Genomic DNA, 11,098 nt, shown 5'->3' on the forward strand with positions numbered 1-11,098 from the left:
GTTATGCTGCAGGAGTTGCATTAGACAGTTTAGAAATGGGCTTTTACAACTGCTACCGGTATTTCAGTTACTTCTGGCTAAAAGCACACAAAGGGCCTTCTCCTAGAGGATTCCATAAAAATACATATTGTACTCTTTTATCCCCCCTTTATTATCTCTTTGGTTTTTTCTCTAACCCTTTCTAAGAATAGAAGCCTCAAAATTATATTTTCACCCCAAGTACTGATGGCTGCTGCAAGCCTGAAAGCCTACATCTTCTTTCTTTGTTTACATCCCCAATTAAATCCATATCAACATACAACCGCTGTACCTCCAACTGCCGAAGTGACTTTGAGGACATACATTTTAGCACTAACAAATACGCATACATAATACTTATTACTAACAGACACGATACGTCATTCCAATTTATTTTTTTGGAGTGATGCTAAAAACCGCAGCCCAAAATACCACATCCCCAACAGTTCTTTAAACCCAAAGTGAGACACCCAAGGTTATTTTTACTAAGCTGTGTGAGGCGCCAACGCTCACCTAATGCAGCAAAAAAATGGCTTAACGCAGGACACATTAAAGTGTCACGCGTTATTTTTTGCACGTGCATGCACTAACCATGCGGTATTTCAGGAGGATTATTTTTTAAGGGGCATGTCAAGGGAGGAGAGCGAGTATTCCTGTGCTATCCAGATAGAGCATGCTGTAATTTACATGCAAACTAGTTAGCATACAGTGTGAGAGGTTCGTGGCTGGGTTTTCCAGGAATCCTGCACCTTCACACAAACACCTAGGCAGATACGGTAGGAAACGACAACAAAAGCTTTATTTCTCACAGTTCCTGAATCTGTTTCTTCACAGACTCGGGTGTTTCAAAATAATTCTCACTTCATATGATATCAGTTTATTCTAGCAGACTAGTTCTCTTGTTTTCATATACTTATAAACTCCAGTCTATGGCTGTGATCAATCTCGGCCAAGTCCAACAGTTTATTCATCACAAAATAACGGCTTACCTTAGCCCAGTTCTCAGTTGTCTTGCCTGACCAATCCCAGTGTCTTCTCAAGGTTCTGTAGCAACCCAAGGCTTTCTCTGCTCAGCGAAGTCTCTTTCTCAGGGACCGCTCTGAATGATTCTGCTTTGGGGCAAATAAACACCTCCCTGCTAGGGCCTGCCCCCTCACTCAGCAGGGTTGCCTTGTTAAGGTGGCTCAGGACTGAGCTGCAGAGCCCCATGTATTCTGGGACATGTGGTCCGCTCACTCTTGGGCAAGCGGCCCTGCTGTACAGAGGTGGAATGGGCGCATAAGTGAAAGAGAATCCCTTACTCCTTACAATGGATAATACGAGAGCCATTACCACCTATAAAATATACGGCTGTAAATGCTCCAATTGTAATTTTTTTTTTTTTTAATGGTTGTGTACTAATGGAAACATTACCATTTAGTTCTTGGAGGAAAGAACAATATACATGAATTCAAATAGTGCTGTAAACCAGTGTTCTTCAACCTTTTTACACCTAAGGACCAGCGGAAATAAAAGAATTATTGTGTGTACCGGGGCTGATCCATGGGCCGGCCGTTGAAGAACACTGGGCTAAGTCATGGGCCAGACCCCGCCCATCTCTGCCTCAGACCCCACCCCCATAATAGTACTAATTATAACACTATTTTTTCCATTCATTTTTCATATATATACACACAATATAATCTTATTAAGAACACATAATGGTTAACCACAAAATTAAACTACACAAAGCACACTGTATGCTTCTCAACATTCATTCCTACCAGAACACAGATAATCCCTATGCAAATACGGGACAAAAAACTAAAAGTACTAATATATACAAACGAAACCCTAAGATTCAAGACTCTGCACGCAGTACAACCCCAGAGAAAAAGAAACAAATGCATTTCTTCCTGAACAGTGCAAAATACAGACAGCAGATGAAAATTCTCAAAATTGACACAATTCAATCACTAAATTGAAAATAAAATCATTCCCCCTACCTTTGGTGTCTCCCTCCCTCCATGCTGTGCATCAATTAGATGCCTCCCTCTGCACGCCATCTGCGCTCCGACCTCCTTGTCTACGTGCCATTCCTTCGTCACGGCAGTTGGGTGAGGCTGGGTGTCATGCCCTCTTGTTTGCAAACAATGCCTTGGGAAAGCCTCTCTTGTCTTCCTCCCCCTCTGCAATAAACATACCAGCGCTCCCACCTGGCCATTTTATGCTGCCCACAGCCGGCTCCCTCTTCCTCACTGCCGCAAAGCCATGTGCGGCGGCAGCTCTTCACGTGTCCCGCTCATCATCCAGAAGCCTTCCCTCCGAAGTTGCAACGTCAGAGAGAAGGTTGCCGGGTCAGGCGTAGGAGCCGCCACCCACGGCTTTGTGCACTGATCTCAAGCCCGAGGCACGTGCCGCCCGTGGACTGGCAAGAAATTTCTGCGGACCGGCGATTGAAAAACACTGCTGTAAACTACTTTAAATATCATTTGGAAAGGTGGACTAAAAATCCAGAATAAGTTATATTTTCTTACCTCGGGTACATTACGCCACATTTGCATACTACTGCCGGAGAGTACATAAGAACATAACAATTGCCACTAGTGGGTCAGACCAGTGATCCATCGTGCCCAGCAGTCCGCTCACGTGGCGGCCCTTAGGTCAAAGACCAGTGCCCTGAGACTAGCCTTACCTGCATACATTTTGGTTCAGCAGGAACTTGTCTAACTTTGTCTTGAATCCCTGGAGGGTGTTTTCCCCTTTAACGGCCTCCGGAAGAGCGTTCCAGATTTCTACCACTCTCTGGGTGAAGAAGAACTTCCTTACGTTTGTACGGAATCTATCCCCTTTTAACTTTAGAGAGTGCTCTCTCGTTCTGCCTAACTTGGAGAGGGTGAACAACCTGTCTTTATCTACTAAGTCTATCCCCTTCAGTCCCTTGAATGTTTCAATCATGTCCCCTCTCAGTCTCCTCTTTTCAAGGGAGAAGAGGCCCAGTTTCTCTAATCTCTCACTTTACGGCAACTCTTCCAGCCCCTTAACCATTTTAGTCACTCTTCTCTGGACCCTTTTGAGTAGTACTGTGCCCTTCTTCATGTACGGCGACCAGTGCTGGACACAGTATTCCAGGTGAGGGTGTACCATGGCCCGATACAGTGGCATGATAACCTTCTCCGATCTGTTCGTGATCCCCTTCTTTATCATTTCTAGCATTCTGTTTGACCTTTTCGCTGCCACTGCACATTGCGTGGACGGCTTCATCGACTTGTCGATCAGAGCTCCCAAATCTCTTTCCTGGGAGGTCTATCCAAGTACCCGCCCGGACATCCTGTATTCGTGCATGAGATTTTTGTTACCGACATGCATCACTTTACACTTATCCACGTTGAACCTCATCTGCCATGTTGATGCCCATTCCTCGAGCCCGATTATGTCACGTTGCAGGTCTTCACCATCCTCCTGCATCTTCACTACTATCGTCTGCAAATTTAATCACCTCACTCGTCATACCAATTTCCAGGTCGTTTATAAATATGTTAAAGAGCACGGGTCCAAGCACCGAACCCTGCAGCACTCCACTCATGACGCTTTTCCAGTCTGAGTATTGTCCATTTACCCCCACTCTCTGTTTCCTATCCGCCAGCAAGTTTTTAATCCACGTGAGTATTTCACCCTCGATTCCATGGCTCGCAATTTTTTGACACGAATGACACTGCAGCACGCCAACTTTAAATATCACCTTACAGCCTCAGTAATAACATAAGACCTACATCATTGTCCATAGCTACAGTATATAAAATGTTTTGCTATTCAAAATTGACACTGGCATTAAATAAGATAAGGCGTCACTAAGTCCGGTGAATTTAAATTGCATTGTTGCTACATAGCACAAGTCACCTGATTTAGTGGTGCCCAATTTTACGTATAAAAAATAGAAAATAATAGTTTATATAATAGTAAATTACAGAAACTACAGTATTATCCTTTAACAGCAAATGCTGAAATTAAAAATGAGAACACAACGTTCTCGGATCTTTGGATATAATTTATTCAAAACATTTTGTGAAAAGCACATATATCTTAAAAGAACCCGACACGGGCCGTGTTTCGGCTAAACAAGCCTTCCTCGGGGATCCAAGATATAATAAACCAACATTGGCAATTGTGGAGAAAAGCCTTGGAATCCAAAGACACGGCAGACTTGTGCCCAGCATTCTATTTGGTTCTACATTTTGCGAATGCAAATTGTCTTTGGATCCCAAGGCTTTTCTCCACACTTGCCAAAGTCGGTTTATTACATCTTGGATCCCCGAGGAAGGCGTGTTTAGCCGAAACACGGCCCCGTGTCGGGTCCTTTTAAGATACATGTGCTTTTCACAAAATGTTTTGAATAAATTATATCCAGAGATCTGAGAATGTTGCGTTTCCACGGTTTCGTTTGGACTGGTTCTTCTTTTCCTGTGCAAATCCGGGTCTCCTCGATTTTTGTTTGTTCTTTGAAATGCAAATGAGAACTGATTGCTGAACACATGTACCTGCCACAATAACTCCTCCCCCCATGGGGCAAGGCTTTGAGCAATCATTCTACTTGTAAACACACCAAGTGTGACCCAGCACACATCTACATTGTGGTGACGACTTAAGTCCTTCCCTTTCGAGGTTCCAAAGGCCTATCATGAACTCCTGCAAAACTAGGGCAACATGTCTTGCACCTCAGCTTGCTCGAGTCGAGTCTGCACTCATCTTACTGCGCAAGTTACGCCCTGGAAGAAAGGAAAGCGAGCTCAGGAGAAACCAGAAAGAAGAAGAACTGCAGAGGAAACCGCTCACCCGCTGCCCGGCTGCTCCCGACCCTTCTGCTCATCGTCCTTCCCCCTGGTCTCGCCTCAGCCCCCTGCTCCGGCTCGGAAACCCAAAAAAGGAAGAGGGAACCGCTTCGAGGGAGCGTTGCCCCGTGCTTCCCGGCCGCTGTGAGAAGACATGAGATGGTGGCGGCGACGGCAGCAAGCAGCCCGGCGCGAGCTCCGCCAACAGAACGTCCGTTCGCGCGCGCTAGGGGGGGGGGGGGCGTACGGCAAGGACTGGGAGAAGGCGGGCGTAGCGCGCGCGCTAGGCGGGAAGCACGGGGGTGGACAGAGGGAAAGTGGGCGTAGCGCGCGCCGGAACTCCCAGCTGGGTGGAGGTGGAGTGCAAAGGCTGGCCACGCGCTGAAGCGTTCTTTAAGCAGCCTGAATAGTCTGGGGGGGGGGGGGAGCTCAGCAATTTTTTTTTAATATATTAAATGTAAATTATATTTATTAAATTTCAAATACAAACAAAATAGTAAAAGAAATCATTTCAAATATTAGAAGAAAACCAAAATTTACAGTTAGTATATAATAAACATTATCACTAAAAGCAAACATACCCAATACCCCCATTGTAGAACTGTAATTACATATGAAATAATATGCGACTGCTAGTGTGTGGTGTTAATGTATCTAAATAAGGTTGCCAAATAGTCAAAAATTGTCTTCCCTGTCTAGTGTCCCATTCTGATAATTGCAGACTTTCCATTGTTAAAATGTGTAACATTCTAGAACCAATGACTATATGTTGGTCTTAAAGGTCCAATCCAAAGATAATAATAATAACTTTATTTTTCTATACCGCCATAGTCAAACTGAGTTCGAGGCGGTTCACATAGAAAGAAGGCTGGACAATCAGCAAATTACAAAATGCAAGAAGAAGGATGTTACATAGTAAATTGGAGAAGCATGAATATATGAGAGAAGAAAGATGTTACATAATACATTGGGGAAGAAAGGGGAAGGAATACCTGAGAGAGGTCACCTGATTAAGCAAGGAATTTGCCAAATAGAGCGGTTTTAATTGATTTTCGGAATGTGTTGTAGGTCTGTCTAGCTTTATTTCTGTGGTTTCCCAGCCAGGATTGCTGTCTGTTTGCTTGGAACATGAAGGTTCTGTCTAGGAAGGATTTGTATTTGCAGCCTGTGATCTTCGGGTATGCAAAGATGTTTTTGTTTCTGGTTGTTCGTGTGGGGTTGTGTAGAGTGAAGTGAGTTTGCAGGTAGGAAGGTGCTAGGCCCCCAGACTTCTTTGAAGCAGATACAAGCAAATTGGAACAGTATTCGCGCCTCCACAGGTAGCCAGTGTAATTTCTTGTAATAGGGGCTAATGTGGTCTTTTTTTCTCAGTCCGAAGATGAAGCGAACTGCAGTGTTTTGCACTAATCTTAATTTTTGTATTGTTTTTTTTTGGGATGCCCAGGTAGGCGATGTTGCAGTAATCTAGGGTAGATAGGATCAGCGACTGCGCCAGTAATCTGAATGATGTTGTGTCAAAGTATTTTTTAATAGTTCTTAGCTTCCACAGCATGTAAAAGCATTTCTTCACCAGTAGGTTTGTGTGGTCAGTCATGGTTAAGTGAGTATCTAGAGTGATGCCCACTATTTTTATGGTTTTGGCGATCGGATATTCACAGCCGTTTATTTTTAACGATGTTTTCGTTATTTTGTTGTTGGGGCTTGCCAAAAAGACTTTTGTTTTCTCCGCGTTTAATTTTACTTTGAAGCTGGTGGTCCATTTTTCAATTTCTGTCATTGTGTGCGAGAGGGTTATCTGTAGTTTCATTGGTGATGTCATTTAAGGGGATTAGGATGGATATATCATCTGCGTATATATAGTGTTTTAAGTTTAATTTTTGTAGTAGGTGACCTAGGGATGCGAGGTAGATGTTGAATAATGTGGGAGATAGAGGGGAGCCTTGAGGCACCCCTGACGGGTTTTTCCATGGGTTGGAGTAGTTTCCGTTGCTGGTTACTCGGTAGGATCTATTTAAGATAAGGTGTGACTTTCAAACCTGATAAGATTTTTAAGCCTGCGGAAATTCAGAACTCTAATTCCAGTCATGCAATGGGGTAGGATGGCAGGGGGGGTGAGAAATCTTTGAAGTCTCATTTCATCAATTTTTCAAAGGGTTTAAATGCCTAACTTTTAGATTTCAGAAATCATCACCTTTGAAAACAAAGACTGAACCCCCCCAAATTTAGGATTATTACTGGAAAAGTAGATACTTAACGTTTTTAGCACTAAGCGCTTACCCAAGTGACCCTTTTATTAAAGTGGGTTATGCACACATGGTAACCATGTCTGCGCATTAAACCATATTGCTGAATTTTTTAAAGAATATTTTCTTCAAGGGGTGTGGCATGAGCAGAGAGGGGTAGTGAAAGGGTTAGCTAGCTAATGCCTTATACTTACTGTGCATTTTGGGCTATAGTATGTAAATGACCCCACTACCGCTGACTAACTTAATCTGCGCTGTTTAAAACGGATTCAAACTTTGTTTAATAAAAGTAGGCGCTGGTAACTGAAGCAGGATGCTTAAAGGCGCCTTATGTGGTTAAGGGCAGAGCATAACAAAGAAAATACTGCAGGTAGACGTACAATGATGCAGGCTAAATTTATTATATCACATATTTGAGTGCGGTTAACGTAACAACCTTACAACAAACCAAGGGACCCGACACGGTCCATGTTTCGGTAAACACGCCTTCATCAGGGGTCCCAAGATGATAAGGGATCAATTGAAATTACAAACAAAAAAAAACTTTAGCCTGTGCACAAACAATCACCAAAGAGCAGTTTCAATTGATCCCTTATCAACTTGGGACCCCTGATGAAGGCGTCTGTACCGAAACACAGACCGTGTCGGGTCCCTCGGTTTGTTGTAAGGTTGTTATGTTAACCGCACTCAATTATTTGATATAATAAATTTAGCCTGCATCATTGTACGTCTATCTGCAGTATTTTCTTTGTTATGCTTTCGTATTGTTTACTGCAGACCTTGTTGGTTTTTCCCTTCTGTTGTTTGTTAAGGGCAGAGCGTGACATGGAAGCTGTTAGGTAAAATTCACTGAAGAACTTTAATGCCTACAATGTAGGCCAGTAAAAGGCTAGCCTACATTGTTGTGTTTTTTTTTCATAGGCGTTGTTAGCCATGATTGTGTTTAACGGTGCCTAAACATGATTGACGGTGACGGGACAAAAGCGCACGAGACAACGGCGCGCCAACAACTGAGCGCAGACAACTGAGCGCAAGGTTGACGGCGCGCCGAAGAAAAACACTATTTTAAAGGGCTCCGACGGGGGTGTTGGTGGGGAACCCCCCCCCCCCACTTTACTTAACAGACATTGCGCTGGCGTTGTGGGGGGTTTGGGGGGTTGTAACCCCCCACATTATACTTAAAACTGAACTTTTTCCCTAAAAAACAGGCAAAACGTTTGGTTTCAAGTATAATGAGGGGGGTTACAACCCCCCACAACGCCAGCGCAATGTCTGTTAAGTAAAATAAGGGGGTTCCCCACCAACACCCCCCGTCGGAACCCTTTAAAATAGTGCTTTTCTTCGGCGCGCCATCAACCTTGCGCTCAGTTGTGTACGCTCAGTTCTTGGTGCACCACACAAAACACATATCATTAAACATATATTACATATCATAAAACACATATTAAATATCATAAAACACAAAACACATATCATAAAACACAGGAATAAAATTAAGGCACAATATACAATGGGAATGAGTGGCAAATTTAAGATCAAGAGTACTGGTTCATAGACAAAATCACGCGAGACAATGGTGCACCGACAACTGAGCGCATGATATTTAATATGTGTTTTATGATATGTAATATATGTTTAATGATATGTGTTTTGTGTTTTATGATATGTCTGTCATTTGCACTACACCAAACAAAATGTCCCTGGCGCCCTTTGGAAAGCTTCATTTTTCAAGAGTGTTCTGCTTTTTCTATCGCTAGATGCTGACATTTATCATGCTGGCTCGGTTATCCACACTATGTCTCAGCGCTGTGCTACAAAGATTGGACCGTCTAATGGAGCCCTTGCGAGCAACGTGCACCACGACGGTAAGTCGCAGCGAGTTTTCTCTTTTCTGGCTGCGGCCCTGAATGAGGCACTGCCTGCAGCTCTACCAAAAAGAATAAGCTATAGGGATATACTGTATACCTAACTTATGTATTGTGAAAAACAGCAGCTGATGCATTTTGGAGATCTTACCTGAATTGGGGATTGTGCTGAAATTTGGAGATAAATACAATAGTAATTATCCCTCAGCATTTTATTGATGATACCAGGTGGTGCTCATTCAAACTGGATATCCCAACTTGTATCCCTATCACTGTTGTCATTGCTATTGGGGCAGACATGTGGGAAGCCACTGCTTACCCTGGCATTGGTAGCATGGAATGTCGCTACTATCTGGATTTTTGCCAGGTACTTGTGACCTGGAATGACCACTGTGGTAACAGGATACTGGGCTTGATGGACCTTCAGTCTGTCCCAGCATGGCAGTTCGTATGTTCTTATGTGAGCCAAGTATAGGACAATCAAGCCACTGTGACATCACTGATGAGTTTGGCTCTTAGACACTAGTGGAATGAGGCATTATGACATCACAGTCTCAGCTCTGGAACGTTGCTGTACTTGGGTTTCTGCCAAGTACTTGTGACCTGGATTGACCACTGTTGGAAACAGGATACTGGGCTTGATGGACCTTCAGTCTGTCCCAGCATGGCAGCTCGTATGTTCTTATGTGAGCCAAGTATAGGACAATCAAGCCACTGTGACATCACTGATGAGTTTGGCTCTTAGACACTAGTGGAATGAGGCATTACGACATCACAGTCTCAGCTCTGGAACGTTGCTGTACTTGGGTTTCTGCCAAGTACTTGTGACCTGGATTGACCACTGTTGGAAACAGGATACTGGGCTTGATGGACCTTCAGTCTGTCCCAGCATGGCAGCTCGTATGTTCTTATGTGAGCCAAGTATAGGACAATCAAGCCACTGTGACATCACTGATGAGTTTGGCTCTTAGACACTAGTGGAATGAGGCATTATGACATCACAGTCTCAGCTCTGGAACGTTGCTGTACTTGGGTTTCTGCCAAGTACTTGTGACCTGGATTGACCACTGTTGGAAACAGGATACTTTTGGTCTGACCCAGTTTGGCTATTCTTATGTTCATAGGTCATGTTGGTGGCCTTACATTGGTCAACAGTAAAATAAAAACGTTTCTGATTAATTTACATCAGCTTTAGAAAAGGGACTGCCAGAATTTTGTGCCTTCAATCCCCTGCCACTGATCATCAGTGGAGGGGGGGAACTACGTAGAAATAGATACAGAGAATGGAAGATATGACTGACTTCTCCTAGAGCAGTGGTTCCCAAACCTGTCCTGGGGTACCCCCAGCCAGTCGGGTTTTCAAGATAGCCCTAATGAATATGCATGAGAGAGATTTGCATACCTGTCACTTCCATTATATGCAAATCTCTCTCATGCATATTCATTAGGGCTATCTCGAAAACCTGACTGGCTGGGGGGTCCCCCAGGACAGGTTTGGGAACCACTGTCCTAGAGGATCCCAGGCAGATGAACTCATTAAAACTGTGGTCTTATAATAATCTAAGACTAGGCTCTGAATTAAGTAAACTTCTTTAATACAAATCTAAATAAAGAAATGAACTCACAGTTCAGTTGATCTCAAGGAATTTCTTCTGCAAAAACCACACTCTACCAGCGCATCCCAGAGGTAGGGGAAGCTGGGAGTGCATTTCACACACTCTGTGCAGGATAATATTGTGCTCCAAACTTAGCCAACTATGCTTTCCTAAGGCCATTAGCTAAAAAGAAGAGAAGGGGAGGGGGGGGGGGAAGGTTCAGCCCACTGCGGATACAGAAGTGCACGCTGGGATCTTGAGTTAAGGAAACACACACTGTTAGTACAAGCATGAATGTGGGGGGGACGACAAAGAATTTCATCCTTCCCTATGATCAACGAGGAATTCGGTACCCTCGGAACAACTTTGCACGGTTCATTTCATCAGATAACTGATGAGTGTTAACCATGACTGAACGACTTCTTGGGACTTTCCAGAAGCACTGTGCTACATTAAAAAAAATAATAATACATAGTAACATAGTAGATGACGGCAGATAAAGACCCGAATGGTCCATCCAGTCTGCCCAACCTGATTCAATTTACATTTTTTTTTTTTTTCTTCTTAGC

General features: G+C 43.6%; 1 protein-coding gene across 1 annotated transcript in view; it reads right to left on the bottom strand.

Moving 5' to 3' along the window:
• The window catches only part of FGD3 (FYVE, RhoGEF and PH domain containing 3), a 221,874-nt gene extending 216,797 nt beyond the window's left edge, over nt 1-5,077 (bottom strand). The window contains exon 1 of the mRNA XM_033926275.1: nt 4,831-5,077. Within this exon, the coding sequence (XP_033782166.1) occupies nt 4,831-4,864 (34 nt within the window). The 5' untranslated portion in view covers nt 4,865-5,077. The remainder of the gene's footprint in view (nt 1-4,830) is intronic.
• Nucleotides 5,078-11,098: the final 6,021 nt, after the last annotated feature.

This window comes from Geotrypetes seraphini, chromosome 17 (genome assembly GCF_902459505.1).
Source record: "Geotrypetes seraphini chromosome 17, aGeoSer1.1, whole genome shotgun sequence".
Taxonomy (NCBI): Eukaryota; Metazoa; Chordata; class Amphibia; order Gymnophiona; family Dermophiidae; genus Geotrypetes; species Geotrypetes seraphini.